This window comes from Tachysurus fulvidraco, chromosome 6 (genome assembly GCF_022655615.1).
Source record: "Tachysurus fulvidraco isolate hzauxx_2018 chromosome 6, HZAU_PFXX_2.0, whole genome shotgun sequence".
NCBI lineage: Eukaryota > Metazoa > Chordata > Actinopteri > Siluriformes > Bagridae > Tachysurus > Tachysurus fulvidraco.
In genome coordinates this window covers 20,324,220-20,341,921 of record NC_062523.1, presented here as the reverse complement: position 1 = coordinate 20,341,921, position 17,702 = coordinate 20,324,220, and the positions used below count along the sequence as shown (strand labels likewise).

General features: G+C 38.2%; 1 protein-coding gene and 1 long non-coding RNA gene across 2 annotated transcripts; both read left to right on the top strand.

Annotated features, from left to right (window-relative positions):
- Positions 1-5,150: 5,150 nt before the first annotated feature.
- Positions 5,151-17,627, top strand: LOC125141545. The gene is made up of 3 exons (XR_007140968.1): positions 5,151-5,256; positions 5,348-5,484; positions 14,360-17,627. It is a non-coding gene; the product is annotated as an uncharacterized LOC125141545 (long non-coding RNA).
- Positions 9,252-11,583, top strand: sox1a (SRY-box transcription factor 1a). The gene has a single exon (XM_027164170.2). The coding sequence runs from the start codon at positions 9,717-9,719 to the stop codon at positions 10,749-10,751; it is 1,035 nt and encodes a 344-aa protein (XP_027019971.1). The 5' UTR covers positions 9,252-9,716; the 3' UTR covers positions 10,752-11,583.
- Positions 17,628-17,702: the final 75 nt, after the last annotated feature.

The following is a 17,702-nucleotide window of genomic DNA, read 5'->3' as shown; positions in this document are numbered from 1 at the left end:
GTACAGATTTTAGTGGGGGGTTTTTTTTTCTCTTTTTTTCTGTATTTCATTTTAACAAACTAGATGAAACTCAAACCATCTTAGGTGATGCTTCTCAGCTCCTATTATCCAGTCATCAGTCTTTTTACACTTTCTTGCATTAAAAAGGGAAGGAGGTGTTACAAGTGTGATTTTGAATTTATTACACCCTTACTAACATTTATTCTGTTTTGAGAGTTTTTTTTTTAGTTTGTTTATTAGCCATGGCTGCTGAAGTTTATATGTTTGAAACTCAGTGGGTTTTATAGGAGGGGGAGAACCCTTTGAGCATTAAAGCCTTTGAGTCCATCTCTAACACAAGGCTTTTAGACTTGACCCCACACTCCTCGTTTTGGCCCGTCTTCTCTCTCACTCTCTTTTCCTTGTCTTTAAAACATATGAGGCTGCAGACAGCCCTGGACAGAGATATGGGGAGCCTTCAAAGCAGTGTTGTGACTGCTGTTTCATCTGAGTACAAAGAGGGACATGGAAATGTGTTCAGCCTTTCAGTAGGTTTTGCATTTATGCTAATGATGCATAAATCAACAGATTGCAAGAGAACCGTGATGCCACGTGAATCTGTAAACAGACATAAGAGGTGTCTCTGAATATGTTGAGTTGTCCATGAATCATATGCAATACTGTTGGTGATTACAAGTGATGTGGTTACTAGTTAATTCCTTAAACTCCCTCCTTTATTACTAACTTCACTTCAGATACTAAGTTTTTCATGCCAGTTACTGAATGTTTAATTAGTATAGTAAGTATTATTAATCAGTACAGTGGTAGATAAACTCTTAGTTAAAACTGATTTTCTAATAGTGAGATCAGTGAGTCACAGTGCACAGTTTATTTAGTTACAGTGATGACAATCTCAATCCACCATTATCAGTGTTGTTTATTACTGAGGTTTGTATGACTAGCAACTTGACTTAAAAGGGTTTACATTTACATTTGGAAGATGCTCTTATCCAGAGCGACTTACAGCAGTACCTTGAAGACTTTAGCAATAATCACATCCTCATGCTAGTTCCCTAGGTCAGGGACTAGGGTTACCATCAGTCTAAAACCCTTGTTGAGGAGATAAGTAGAGTATTATACACACAAAACAAGGATTTTCCTGTTATTTCATTGTTTGGTGAAGAGGCAGGTCAGGCATTATCTCAGTTGTATTCCTGTCTCTACCCTGAGAGATGGTGGAGCAGTGGTGCAGTTCTGGAGGGTCAGAGGGAGCATGGTGCAGTGTGGTGTGATAAGTGCATTAAGGTAGGTGGTGCTGGCTTTTGCAATTAAGCATTAGTGTTAAAAATCCATGTTTCAAAATAAGTGTTTAAATATATAAAAGATATTTAAATATATTGATTATTTTTAGTAAAAAAAAAAAAAAAAACATGCTATGGGGTCCATGGAATTCATTTCATTGTTATGGGGTCCTGAGCTAAAAAAGATCCAAACGAAAAACAGTTAAACTATTCTTAAATGTTGGTTAAACAAATTGTTAAAAAGCTTTTACGATTAGTTATTTATGTGTTATGTACATTATGTATGTTAGAGATGACAAAATCTTTAATCTTATTACAACAATGAGTTGTACAGAGGTTAAATAAGAGTACAACTAACAGGCCTAACTATGAGGCCTGCTAGGGAAAGGTTAATCTGCTTGTTTATGTTCATGAGACCGCTCATGTGATGAACTGTGCGAAGGAAAAAAAAATTATTTGATTATTTGTAATTGAATGTCTGCCAAGTGTTTAATGCAACAGATTGGGCACAATAGCAGAGAGAGAATCAATCGCATATGATCTCTCCATTATCCCACTGAGGCAAAGTTGGGAGACAGATTGCATTGGTAAATGGCAGAGACAAGCTTGACACCTGCTCATGTCTCCTCGGCTCCTGCCGGTGTTGGGGAGAGGGGACTTGATTAGCTGAGCATTGCTAATAGATTGAGAAAATTACCACAGCGGTATCCTGCAGAAGAAGTGCTGTATCCTGAGAGAGATGTTTAACCACTGGCAGCCTAAACAGCCATGGTAAGAGATTAATGAACTGTGCAGTGCTCGGGTTTAGAGTCCTGCTGATGATGGGGTTCAACAAGACTCTGTTGGAGATAATGATCCCATGATGAACTGTATACACTGTTGCTTTATTCATAAGTCTGACTACTGTGTCTAATTTAATTATGCTATGAATTTTTATTTTTATCAGTGCAATAAACAAGCTAAATTTAAGTCAGTTTTTAACCGAACATCTTTAGTAGGCAAATTGGACAAAGGTTTAAATTTACATGTGATGCATGTAAAGGATTTATAATTGTTGACTATAGTTGTTAAAACTTTTAATTACTCGATTCAATACTGAATCATTAACATAAGACCATGAGCGCAGCTACTGTAGGTAACGTGTATAATAGTTTCTTTCACCTCTCTACCAGAGTATATAAACCAAATCACAAAGAGAACATAATCCTAATCATTAATCACACAGCTGTCATGATGACCATCACAGACTTAAGCTATGGCAATAAAGTTTACTAAAAAGGTTGAAAGCCTCACATATCCAAGATACTGATTTGATCTTGAGTTTACTTAAGGTTACTGACTGAGTTTCTCTGCATGCTTTTGTGTGTCTGTGTGGGTTTCCTCTGGGTTCTCTGTGTTCCTTCCACCTCCGAAAATATCGAAGTAGTTGAATTGTCTAGGCTGAACTTTCTCTACGTGTGAGTGAGAACGCATCCTGATATCAGTGGTATTCTCTGATGGTCTGACATCTTACCCGGTATATTCCTGCATTTTGCTTATTGTTCCTGATTAGGACTAATTCTATAATTATCTATTGTCTATTAATCTTTTAGCGTTTTGTTTTTATTTTTGTTTCAAATTGTGTCTGCAAAATGTTCACCCAAGGTAAAAAAAAAAAAGAAGAAGAAGAAAAAATCAGAGAGTAGGGGAAAATACTTTTATTGTACTTTTATTGTACTGACTAACATTTAATGAGTACTTGGAATGGAAGTTTTAATTTGCATTGATTTTAGAATTTCACAATAACTTCAGCGTATGGTGTCTTATTTTATAATTTTTTTTATCTTGGTTTATTTAATGTTTTAAATTTAATGTATACTGTTCAGTAAATCCTGTGCATTTAGGCTTTAGAGAAATTAGGTTTCTAGTTATAAATTGTCTTAAAATCATTGTCATATAAATCATCATTAACAACATCAACATCATATTAGTGAAGGTTAGTTACTAATGAGCTATTCTAGATCATTTCTGGGGTATGGACAACATACTGTCAGCATCTACTTTAGCATCAGATGGAGATGATGTGGTTCCCTCAGAGCTCACACTTCATTACTCTGTCAAAGACACATGGTACACTCTTAGCAAAAAGTGTTCTATAATTGTCACCTGGCAATAGTGGGCCACTTTTTAAAGGATATTTATAGATCCTTAGAAATAAGCAGCAAGTTGTGTATGGAAATATTTAGACTTTTTTGGATTTATTATTATTATTATTATTATTATTATTATTATTATTATTATTAGTAGTAGTAGTAGTAGTAGTAGTAGTAGTAGTAGTAGTAGTAGTAGTAGTAGTAGTAGTAGTAGTAGTAGTAGTAGTAGTAGTATGTAGTAGTAGTAGTAGTAGTAGTAGTAGTAGTAGTAGTAGTAGTAGTAGTAGTAGTATTTTAGAAAAATAAGTTCAAAACTTCCAGCTTTAAATTGAAGCCATTTACTTTGTGAAAATTCTGAAGTATAGATATTGCGGTCAGTTATCTGAAACACCTGAGGAGATTTTATTTATTCATCCTGGTCTACACTTACCTTTCTCTATGTAGCAGTTGCCACAAATAGAATTTTTTTTTCCAAAATTCTGTTTCAACAGTCCAATTGTTATACTAGGCTGCAACATGCTGACTTAACAATGTTGCACTAGACAAGATATTTTAGATCCATAAAAAAAACATGCTTGCCCTCCACTCCAAATGTCTGTTTTAGGTAATGTACTCCATAGCAACTGTCTGTCTCTGAGCCTATTAATCAGCCCCTTCCTACAGTGACCCTTGTAGCAAGTAAGTTAAATATTACTGAAAATGTTAAATTAATTTAGATTTGTCATGTTAATTTATGTGATGCATACATGCCCTCCTCAGCACAAACTCCCAGACACTTTTTCTGAGGCCTAAACCTTGTCCCATGGTCAATAGCATACTAACAACACAAAACAGTCTATTCCCTCAGCCACCACACTATCAGAATCTTGTTCATTCCCAACTGAATTTTATAACTGATGGTCTGTAAAGATTTAAAGAGGGGCTTCTAAATTGACCAACAGTTTGCCCTATCACTGGGGTAATCTCTTAAAATAAAAGAGGGCATAACTGGGCCTGCTCTATGTGAGAGATGTCAATTAGAGTGACAATGGCTAATCATGAGTGACTGTGAGCTGTGAGAAATATGGAAATTCTGGATAGTTTAGGCACATTAACTGTTATAAGTCTTTCTTAAGGGCTAAAACTGTTCCAGCTGTAAGAGGCTACATAAAGTTTTCAAAACGTTTGGAAACACAACCAGCCATATCTGATGTAAATTTCAGTAGTTCAGTTTTGGGCTGAATGCTTCACAACTGTAAACTGTGATTGGTACCGTGTCTGTAATGAGATTTTTTTTTTCAGCTGATTTCCTAAACTTTAAAGTGGTAATTTGTAGTTTATTGTACATCCTTTGAATGTACTGTTTATTGACATAATTTTGTAATGGACTACAAGCGAGAAATTGAATGATGCGTCCCTCATTTTCCAGTTTGGAGGAGAGGTTATTATTGAGCTTTTTTCAGAGGCACACACTAAGACATTTCCTTTTTATTGTTCAAATGAATCTGTGCGCATAAGTGCTGTACTGTGAACACAGTAAATGAAAGAACGTCTGTTTAGGGATTCTTTTATTTAATTTGTGCAGTGCTCTTTGGAGCCTTGTAGTAGCTGATAGACTTTTGAGGCGATCAAGGATGCGGACATGCTGCTTCTGCCGCTGCTGCTTCCGCTCTCCAAGTCCGTTTCCATAGAGCAGAGTGGCCGCGCGCAGAGGCTCCACCCCCAAGCGTCTCCTGTGCGCGCCGCAGCTGCTTTCAAACCCAACTGCTCGACTCCATTCATCCTCGAGAGGGAACAAAAAAGTGGCTATTTATTAGAATACTTGTTTGCCATTGTTTCGCGCCACACAAAAGGCGCTTCATTATGTAAGAAGGAGCCCTTTCGTCGAGAGAAACAATGACTTGAAATTGTCTTTCGAGTCTATAATAAATTTCATTTTCTTGCTTCTCTGCTCAGTGTGTAGTGAGTGGTGGGATGGATGAACCGGGCTTGCGCAGCTTTGGCGCACTAAACTAGTTTTTAAGAGGGATGGAGCAATAGTCACGAGCAACAACAGTTTTCCAGCACTGCAAATCAGGAACCGTGGAACTCCCGTAAGTTTGCTTGATCCGGAATGTAATGATTCAGATTATTTTAGAGAGGAAAATTACTGCCGAAACTCATTGGTTATACGCTTTAGGAAAATCGGAATAATCGGGATTAATATGTTGGTATTTGGATACGAACGCGTGATGTGTTAAATCACTAATCCTCGCCAAAGCAACCCGGTTTGGCGCAACAACTCCAGTGCGCTGGAACTGACCACACTGCCTATAACTAAGCCTGGTGTTTATAATTAAGTCAAAAACTGAGATACATCCGCTTAAAGGTCTTTGGTTAAACTGGATAAATGATAAATTAGACATTTGCACTGTGAATTTCGAATGCTACTGTATAAGCGATGGGTTAAGTGCATTGCGTCGGAGGAAGTCGCGCCGTTAAAGACCCGCCTAGAAAAGACTAACAGATTTACTCAGTAGACAATGAGACATAAATAAATATCTGAACAGAATAGTTGTAGAAAGTTATTTAGGTATACACTAAATGTGTATTTCTTTAGCCAGTTATTATGTCAAAGTTTAAAATGGAATTCAATCTCATAAATACGCCGCCGAAACCTTATTTAGGTAGAGAATATTTAGATGATATAATTTCTTCGAAGTGGTTTTCACAGTTTTTTTGTTGTATTAACTCACCAACCGTCATTGAGGTCTGCGTTTAACAAATTATAGAATATTACCCTCTGTTAATACACACTTGTTCGTATACAAGCCATTAGGTTTGAACTGTAAATTCTATACAGTAAAGCTGTAACTGTATATAAATTATATTGAACTACACAGGTGAAATGTCTCATCTATATAACGCAAAAGATGAGTGAAACAGTGTTGATACTTTGCTTTAATCAATAAGGTTTATGACTGCGATTCTACTTTTAATCCTGCTGAATTATATTTTAAGCCATACTGAAATGCTGACTCGCACGTGTCCGATTAGTTCACTTAGATCGAAAATATTCTACACAAATATGTTTTGGGAAAAGGAATCTTAGACGACATGTGATGACACCGAGTCTATAGATTTCAGACTTTTCACTCATGTATTGGAAATTTGTGTCTGGTGCATTTGTGTATTAGACGCTGGTATCTCTGATATATGATATCCAAAACTCCTCTCCCAGACCATTTTACTGTTCCAATCTCCCTACAGCGTGATTATATTTTGTGAGGCGCGCGGCCGCTAACACCTGTCAGATGGTGATGCTAAACTGCCTGCTCACAAGTTCAAGAGACTCTCCACTTTTCGGAGACGTTTAGCAAAGGGAGGGAGAGGGTACACTGCTGGGGTAATAATTCTTTTCTGAAATAAAAAGTCGGCTCTATGGTTAGTTTTTGTCCACGCATTATTTCTTGCAAAGATTTTCTTATATGCTTATATTATTATTATTATTATTATTATTATTATTATTATTATTATTATTATTATTATTATTATTAATATTAATATTATTATTGTTGTTGTTGTATTTTATAATAATAATAATAATAATAATAATAATAATAATAATAATAATAATAATAATAATAATAATAGTAGTAGTAGTAGTAGTAGTAGTAGTAGTAGTAGTAGTAGTAGTAGTAGTAGTAGTAATAGTAGTAGTAGTAGTAGTCTTACTTGTCAAGAGAACCAAGTACATGTCTAATAGAAGGCAGCTTATAAATTTGGATAGTGCCATTGTGGGGTTTGTGCAAAATCTTTTGTGTTTCGAGAAAGAGAGCGCATCCATCTTAATCCAACAAATAAGAACCCTTGAACAATTATGAGGGTCAGTGCTGTTTGTTTAGGGGAACTGCTGTGACCCCTGCACTCGTGCGCGCACCACCGCCGTTCCCTCTCCCCCACGTGCTCAATCTGCACTTCTCCAAAGCGCGCAGCGAGGGACACAAAATAACAAGGACAAAGTAAATGTGTCCCACGAGGGTTACGGTGTGTTTCAATTGACTTTAATCCAAGCGAAACGGAAACGTCTAATCTTACTAATCCCCTCGTCAAGTATTTTTCTAAAAGCAAAAGGAATTTTTAAAGTAAAGAGAAATAGTAAATTAATCGGTATGAGCACTAAGTTTGGTTTTTCTTTATTAAAAAACAACCAACACAAACAATAAATTAATTAAAAAAATGAATAATGTTATATAACTATAATTAATTAAAGTGTTATTATTATTATTATTATTATTATTATTATTATTATTATTATTATTATTATTATTATTATTATTCGTAGTAGTAGTATGCTACATGAGCTTGCTTTTTCTCGGCCATCACAGTCTGCTGGGTAATTTGATCAAAATAAAGACGACTTAAAATATACGAAAGCATACAAAAATAAAAAATTGATTAAGTCACATGTTCTGGCTATGAGATCATATTTTCATATATTATAATATACACCAAATATGTATATTCTAGTATTTTAATAGATCCTTATTTAGGCGCAAACGTATTGCTTTGTGATTTCTTAGAGAAAAAAGAAAATAAAAAAAACAACAACTTCTAATTCCCTAGTTCTATGTTTTTATTGTGAGCAATATATAGAGCATCATCACATAAAATATTTAGACGTCATTCTAGAACTCTGTATCAAATTTCACAGGTGCCGTTTAAAATTATTAGGGGAAAATGGGGAAAATAATTGATATTCTTTATATTCAACATTTACCTGTAATTTAAATGATCTCGTCTTGTGCGAGTGACAGATATGATATTTACCACTGTCATATGTTTAAGCACAATTACACAATTTGCTGTGTGATTCACGTTGAATGACTCTTTTTTCTCATGCATATCGGTATTAACCTAATTAAAAGCAATACAGCTTGGCATCGTTAACTGCGCAGCGGGGCAGGAATATTTTTGTTTTGCCTTCAATTAGGGGCTGATTGGTGTTTTCAGGGCAGGTCAGCTGTGAAATTCGAATTATACATGTGCTGCGTGGTGCACAGTGTGAGATTTTCCGCTTGCCAATAGAATGTAACATGCAATTGGTCTTAATATCGTAAGTTGAAAACAACATAGTAAAAATCATACAGATGTATATACAGTATTGCACCTAATCCGTTGTTTCAGTGTAAGACACTTTAACGTGTATTTCGTACTGTGATGCTGTCTTTGAGAACCATGACATATTCCAAACAGTGAACTGCCAGCAGACGGCACTAAGTCACCTTTTAGACATCTATGCAATCGCATTGCCTTTTGACTAAACGTATTCGCTGAACATATAGGCAATCTTTTGTAAATTTAGCCAGCAGTTGGGATCCTACAGAACGCATGCCGATAGACAGTACATGTAGCGTTTGTGGGATGCAGGTGAACATAGTGCGCAGTTGTATCTTGGTTCCTGTATCCTGTATACAGAAGACAGGCGCATTCACAGAATCAAATCGGCTGACTATTTGTTATAATGGTCTTTCTTAACCATTTTCCCTGAGCAAAACCATTGACATTTAGGTTTTCATAATATTGTATAAGTTGTCATATCCAGCAGGGAATTAAAATTGATTTAAACTCAACATTTATCATTTCATTATTTTCTTTTTTTTCTTTATTATAAACTATTTATTTAGGAGATCTTACTCTTTATTTGCACTTAAATCATGTTAAATGTTAAAGTGAATCGAGCATTGAAACTTTTAAATAGGATGCTGTTAAGTGTTTTATTATTATTATTAATAATAATAATAATAATAATAATAATAATAATAATAATAATAATAATAATAATAATAATAATAATAATAATCTATTGGGGGGGAAACAACCGGCCATAATCTTTCAGGGTCTCCCGCTCTCTGGTTTCCATTAGAGGGGCGTGGTTGACCCCTGCTGCACCCCGCCTACTAGGTCTGTCCTCGCTTCTACGTCACTGCACCGATCACGATGCAAATCGCTCTCGTTCTTGCACGCCATTGGCCGCTGACTCGGTTTAATCGCTGTCAAAACCCGTCATATGGCCGCCACTTTAACTAACTCCTCAGCTCCACTAGGGAAAGTAGCTCCAATGCGCTTTCAATTAGCGTGGATGTAAAACCGCTGTTGGGGACAAGACAAAACAGACTACGGGGGAAAAAAACATCAGAACTTCAAACTCACAGCCACTGTTCGGATTAAATTCCACTTCATTCCGGAGTTCTCCTTGACTAGATTGTGTTGCACCTGCTCCGGCGGACCAGCGCCGAAAGTTAATGCTTTTTTGTATTGGTTGAGAAGTCCAAAAACCACGTGAATGTATAGCATGATGATGGAGACGGACTTGCACTCCCCGGGACCACAGAATACAAACCCGGGGCAGACAGGTCCGAACACGGGGAACAAAGCCAACCAAGAGCGCGTCAAACGTCCTATGAATGCTTTTATGGTGTGGTCCCGCGGGCAGCGCCGGAAAATGGCTCAGGAAAATCCGAAAATGCACAACTCTGAGATCAGCAAGAGACTCGGAGCAGAGTGGAAAGTGATGTCAGAAGCTGAAAAGCGGCCCTTTATCGACGAGGCAAAACGGCTGCGCGCCCTGCACATGAAAGAGCATCCGGATTACAAATACCGACCGAGGCGCAAAACCAAGACGCTGCTTAAAAAGGACAAGTACTCTCTGGCTGGCGGTCTCCTCGGCGGAGCGGCCACGGGAGCGGGAGTTGGCCTCGGAGTGGGCATGAGCGCAGCTGGAGTAGGCCAGAGGCTAGAAAGCCCCGGGGGTCACGGAGGCTCGGCCGGCGCCGGTTACTCGCACATGAACGGCTGGGCAAACGGTGCGTATTCAGGCCAAGTCGCTGCCGCTGCCGCTGCTGCCGCTATGATGCAGGAGGCACAGCTTGCCTATGGTCAGCATCCAGGTAGCGGGGCACACCACCACCACCACCCGCATGCCCACCACCATCATCCGCACAACCCGCAGCCAATGCACCGTTACGACATGAGCGCTCTGCAGTACAGCCCCATATCCAGTTCACAGAGTTACATGAGCGCGTCGCCGCCCGGCTACGGAGGAATTTCTTATTCCCAACACCAAAATGCGGGTGTTCCGTCGTCGGCTGCTATCGGAACGCTGAGCTCTTTGGTCAAGACCGAGCCGAACGTAAGTCCTCCAGTTAGCACGCACTCCAGAGGCCCGTGCCAGGGAGACTTGAGGGAGATGATTAGCATGTATTTACCGGCTGGAGAGACCGGAGAGCCGTCCGTTCAAAGCAGACTGCACGCTTTACCGCAACACTATCAGAGCACGACGGCCGGAGTAAACGGAACTGTCCCGCTCACGCACATTTGAAATTGTTGAAGAAAGGGAGGGGGGATTCAGACACACCACCAAATATTGACCTCTTTTCGATGGCCATTAACTACTTTTGTACAGAATGTTTTAAGATGTCCTTGTAATTTAAGATAAAAATAGTTTGGTTTCCGTTCCGAGGAAATCGAGAGCCGATATTGTCACTTAGACTTAACATGTTTTTATAAATTATACTGTTCATCAATTCTAATTTGACATTCTTCCTGGCCATGCCAAAAAACCCCGCGATGTACCCATTGACTGGAGTGTTTCTGTTCACATATTTATTTGTGCAAATTCATTTTTAAGTTAATAAGATCACATCTAGCATAACTTGGAAAAAATGTTTCTGGTAATTTATAAAGAGTTTCTTGAATAGCCTATTACATTTGAAACATTTGTACACGTGAATCTGTGTACCTGAAATATGCTGTAACATTTACTGTAAATTGTGAATAAGTTTTAATATTTGGAAAAGACTGGCACGCAACTGCTGCTGTATATAATTTATGAAATGCATTCCTGCCAGTTTACATTCTCACTTTGCGCTGACTCATTGTCTAAATAAAATTTGGAAGAATGTTACTATGGTTCTAAAATGTGTTAGTTTTGTTATTTTGTTCATGGCATTTCGGAATTGTTCCGTTCCTTCTCTCACATCATTATTGGAGAACAATGTGCAACTATTTGCTCCTCAGCGTAAACGACCATTTAATTACACACTATTGTTAGTCGTTATTCAAGTAATTATTTCTTTTAGTGGGACATTTTGGGGAAGTTTACTTAGTAAATTGTCTTACTTTAGACTGTCCATAAAATCCACTAAGATCTTTCCATCAATTATTATTATTATTATTATTATTATTATTATTATTATTATTATTATTATTATTATTATTATAAGTTATGTGGGGAAATAAAAAAATAAATCAAAAAGTTAAATACATTAAAAAAAATACCTTCTTAAGTTTGTAACGTAAAAGACCAGGTTGTTTCTTCACACTGTACTAAATCTGCTCTCCTTCACTTTATCCTGCACAATAAATTATTATTTCCACCGAAAACGTGTTTATCTGACATGTTTATTAAAGAATAAAAAAACTATATATTAAATTGCAATTGAATGATTCTTTATAATCCAAGTTCATGCGTTATAATTGCTATAGGCCAAGCATATATTTTTATATAAACTTTTTTTAAACGATATTTGGCCTTATTCATATTTTAGGTGTATAAGCATAACTTTTAAACTGAAAAGCATGACAGTAATGTTCATCTGCGGTTTTGAAGAGCTAACAACACAAACATGTTTGTGGATGCCGTTCTGTTTAAACAGTTAATAGTAAATTTAAACATATCAAAACGTACTAAAGTTTTATAGTGTATTAAACCCGGTTCATTTAAACACCATCTCGGACTTGAAATACCAGAGTATTTTGACATAAAATGATCATAGAGTACAAAATGTATTATATGAAAACCAAGAATCACTTACACACTAACAAACAGCCTTTTCTATCAAACAACACCATTTCAATTATATTGGGTATAAGAATTTGATATATTGTTATAAGTAAAATAATAGGACAGTTTATTACATATAGTTTTCAGTGTGTCGTAAACCATAACATGCACTCATTTACCGTGCATTATTTGGGAGATGTGGACCATCTTGTGCTCATGTATTTTTGAGTGCTCAATCACAGAAAGTGAGTTGAATGGAGTGTGTAAGGGGACGTGGGATTAACTAGCAGACGCTCTGACCTCTGGGTCAGCAGCAGGTCACAGTCTATTATCGCTTCACTGTTACTCCAGAGGAAGTTCAGCAACAAGTGTCAGACCCCCAGTTCAGCTTCCCATCCCATACACAACGTTTGAAGAATAAAATCTTCAGAATCTTTAATGCTCATGGTATTAAAAAAACATTAACCATTAATGAATCCCACGTAGTTTATTGTTGACAGCAGCTATTATAAATTAACTTCAATAAACAAAAAAAAATCGAAAAGTTTTAAGGTAACTTAAAACTTAAAAAATAAATGATTTTGCCTGAAATGCTTCGATAACTATAAACTCTTTACCACAATTAAAGATATTGTGTAAAATATAATCTTCTTCTTTCTTCTTCTTCTTCTTCTTCTTCTTCTTCTTCTTCTTCTAATAATAATAATAATAATAATAATAATAATAATAAAAATAATAATAATAATAATAATAATAATAATAATAATAATAATAATAATAATAATAATACATATTATCATACTATATTCAGTTTCTTAAAAAATAATTGTCACGATGGCCGAGTGATTCTGATTCTTTATGGGCCTACACTTTTACTTGCCTGAGAAGTGGAGTAGTAGAGCTGAGGGACTGCCCTCTCTGCAGCTCTTTGTATTTTTGGTGCCCCCGAAAATAGACACGGATTAGCACTGAAAGCACAGAGGCGGGGTGCGATTTAGGGCACGTTGCCAGGTTAAAGCCAAAGCGTTCTGGTAAATTTCACCAAAATAATTTACTCCTCCACCAAAGCGGTGGGGCGGGTGTGCGTAAAAAGGATGGGATGGGGTTGGAAGTGGTGGCCAAAGTGGTGGAGCTGCTGGTTATAGCGGTGAACCCCAACCAATAAATTGTCTCAAGGGGCGATGTCCTTATCTTGTAACCACCGATATATTTTGCGTTGGGAGAGCCTTGGCTGCTGCTGGCTCCTATTCGCCTCTCTCTCGTGCATTCCCCGATCTCTCGCTCTCGCTGTCCTAAATGGGGATAATTAGCATCACTTTATCACGCCTCTGCATATTTCTCTCCCTTCACCAAAAAAAGCCAGTATGCCGCTATTGGTCGCCGTTCTGTCGCAGAAGATTACGGAGACAGATTGCACGGAACGAATGTGCTGAACGAGATTAGGGGGGAATAGAAATAGCAACTGGGCCAATAAATTCCTCGCGAGGGCCTTATCGTGCAATTACACGTTGACATGTTTAACAATCTCGCGGCCTCTTAATCCTGCGCCCTTCCAAGAGGAGAGATGCTGCTGCGCCGCAATTTCTGCAGTCTGCGACTCTCTAGCAGGCTTTTAAGAGGCAAAAAATGTGGTTTGGCGTTCAATGCCCTCTTAAACCCCCCACAACTTGGTTTAACGTTTTTTTTTATTATTTTATTTTGCAATGTTTTGCTCCTTTCTGTTCAGATTTTGTGGTATGTGCCAAGATTGGCAGTATTGTATTCTTGTATTTGTGTTAAGCAGGCAGACTTAATGTGCTGAGCTTCAAAGTGTTAAACTTTAAAATTACATCTTTCCTGCATTCACAGGGCCCTATGTAATGTTTTCCCAACAGACTGTTTGGGAAACACCTCAGTAAAATTCACATTCACAGCATTCACAGCATTCACAAAGATATCCCAGGTCAAACTGAGCTTCAAATAGGCCTGATCTCCACCATGATACAACTAATTGTTACACTTAACTTTATCTCAACGATCGTCTCTTCCTATTTTTTATAATGTTAAAAGTCTCTAAAGATCTTCTTCTTCTTCTTCTTCTTCTTCTTCTTCTTCTTCTTTTCTTCTTCTTCTTCTTCTTCTCATTCTTATTTGTGTCTGTGTAGGGGTGATTGTGAGAGACTCTACAGGAATTTGGCAGGACCGGAGTTTGGAGAGGCGCCCCCACGCTGCGCTGCCATTCAGTGGTCGAGCGCGCTGTGTGGTTGGGAAGTTTGCACTGAGCCGTGGCCTCAATAGCTTCACAAAGCTGATTACAAGCCCCAGCGAGTTCGTGAAGGGATCGGGCCAGTCACACAGGTGTGCGTTAGATAGGGGGCAGCCCTCTAGAGCGGGACAAGGCGGGGGGACCACACAAAAAGCCAAAGTGTCCCACTAAATTGGTGGGAAAAGGGTGTGTAAGCTGAGGGAAAACGCCACCTTTACAAATGCCATCCCATAAAAGTGAGTGCCCAGAGGAAAATTTTAGTAACAGGGCCGGTTTTTATTGCAGCTCCTTTAAAATGTAAGACTGTACATCACCGTGTTACTAATTTGTGGCATATGAAAATTTGTATAACCTAAGCACATTTTGTTAAGCTGCAGTTAACTAGTGTTTTAATTATATAATAACGTAGTGATGAGGGTTAACAGAGAAACACACACACACACACACACACACACACACACACACACACACACACACACACACACACACACACACACACACACACACACACACACACATACACACAAACGCAGTCGCTTTGCTTAATCCATTCTCTCTTATTCCCTCTGCTCCGCAAAATATGACATCAGTGGTCCAGGCAGCGTTTTTAATTAAAGCGGAGTCTAACTATCAATTACTCAAGAAAAACAGAGGCTCCCTAAGGGCCGCTAATCAGCATCCGAACAGTCGGTCTGCTCGCTCATTACGGCAACACTACAGTCGGCAGTGATAATCAGCCGCATCTGCCCGTTTCCCTCATTTACTGCATCTGAATGTTCTCATTCACAACTTCCTAACGCAATTCTCACGCATGACGCTGTGTTTGTATTTTTCCTGATTAACAACATAATAAGCTACTATCCTTAAACGGTAGAATAACTGAAGCTCCAGCCAGCCTATGAAAACTGTGATGCGTGATACGCCTAATTACTGTAATAGAGTTTGGACAGCAGTTTTCCACTCACGTGGGTCCGTAAGTGTTTGGATTATGTTTGAGAAAAGCGCACAATATCCCAATTTATACGGCTTATTTATCCTTTTTAGAACCATGGGTGAGTCTAATGGTCAAAAGACAGCTCAGTGGATTATTATTATTACTTTTTTCCATGAAAAGGCTGCAGACCAGTAAGCCCATTCTTAGGCGTTTCTTTTATAATTTTTTTATAACATTTGTGATAATAATTCAGTTCCGCAAACAGAGATCTTGTTGGGTCCCGGCTCTCTGTGCGTATTTCTGCATTCATGTCTTCCACCAAAAAAAAGTCCTTTAATCCATTGTAACTTTGGCTTCACCTGGGTCCTGTCACCCCCGTCGTCCTCGGGTGATGAGGGGACAAAAGCGCCTAGGCTCGTCATTCAGGCGCGACCGACTATGCTAATTGAAGTAAATGGCGAATACTGATCCCGATTTTGCGGAGATCTTCAGACCTTAGGGCAGCTGCAATTCCTCTGTTCTCTACACACATTCCCCTAACAACTCCAACTCCTTGTTACTGTATGTCTGGGTATGTGAACGCTGGCAATTCAGAGTATGCATGTCTTATAAAAATTCGACTTCTAGTCACAAATGCGCGTACCTTCTCGCTTCTGGGGAGCTGTCCTAGTTCTGAAATGCCTAGCACGCAAAACGTCTCAGTTCTTACATCTCAGTAGTCCAAACAAAGCAACTAAAAAAGGAGGGATGACGTTAGCATCAGTGTTTATGTGAAATTCATTCTTGTATGCATTTTTTTTTCCTATTAGGTATTTTAACGTGAATTAATTTGCTAGGGTTTGAGTACTATGAGGTCTATATAGGGTAAAATGTATTAGACAGAAAATGTTTATTAAGTTAAGTATTGCATCATTTTTTATTAGAACATACATGGCACATTTTTCGTTATTTTTGTTGCTCTTCTACCACTAAAACAATGTTTTCATATCTCATTATGGTCAAAATGTTGTTTATTAGAAAAGCTCTTGCACACATGTCTGTAGTTGGTTAACAACAAGAGTGATAATACAGTAGCTTTAGTTAATGATGCAAGAATTGTTTAGGCATCTCTCTAATTGCATACTGTTTTGGTTTGAAATCAAACAGCAATAAGCAAATGGTGTGAGCAATCAACAACCCAAAGGTCAGCTGTAAATCACTTTCCTTGTATATAGTTGACCCATCTCATGAGGTAAACTTGTTCTCAGCAGGGGTTCACAAATGGGTTTTTGAATTGTTTGCTGTTTTGGGGCTGCACTGTGCCTCTGTATTTTGTGATTGGGGATAAACTTTGTGTCTGATTGTGTTGTGCTTTTACATCTGAAAGACAGAGACAGATAGAGAGAAACCACAACAAAGGATTTGATGTTCAGGGATTGATTATTGATTTTGTGGTGTCCATCTTTGTGAGTTTTTTTTTTTAAGGAATGGAGGGAAGGTGGAAAAGTGAAGCATGCAGACCATCAGAAGGGATGTTGCAGAGGGGAAGTGGAGACTGCGTGGACAGTTGATGACAACAGGAGCACCTGCTTTGAAGACAGTGTGGCGGATGGAGGGCAGAGGGGTTGGGGTGATAATGGCACACCCCACTGAGAGTTATTACTTAAAGACTGTGCTGGGATGAAATGACATTGTAATGGGAGGGTACTTTATGCCCTGTTTTTCAGGAACTAGGTATTCTTGCTTTACAGCTTATCTCTGTCCCATTTTCTCTCTCTCTCTCTCTCTATCTCTCTCTCTCTCTCTCTCTCTCTCTCTCTCTCTCTCTCTCTCTCTCTCTCTGTTATAAAGTCCCTTCTTTATTAGTCTTTATGTTAAAAAGACTTTCTACATAAATTTGCAGTATAAAAAACTGATTTAATCATTTGCTAATATTTGAGTAGAGGAGGAGCGTAACTAATCTCCACAGGCATGTGTGTGCCAAATGTATTTTAAAGTCCTTTTGCTCAGTCATATCCTAGGAAGTGCACATGAAATTTGGTGTACATATTCAAATATGCTTAGGACTTTGGATGAAGCATTTGAAAGAGTACATTTGTTCATTTGATACAAATATACAAGGGCTTAGTTGAGCAACAAGTGTGTGTGTGTGTGTGTGTGTGTGTGTGTGTGTGTGTGTGTGTGTGTGTGTGTGTGTGTGTGTGTGTGTGTGTGTGTGTGTGTGTGTGTGTGTGTGTGTGAGAGAGAGAGAGAGAGAGAGTGTGTGTGTGAGAGAGAGAGAGAGAGAGAGAGAGAGAGAGAGAGAGAGAGAGAGAGAGAGAGATCTAAA

Excerpts from the sequence above, each read along its gene's own strand:
- sox1a (XM_027164170.2), top strand. The coding sequence starts at position 9,717 with ATGTATAGCATGATGATGGAGACGGACTTGCACTCCCCGGGACCACAG.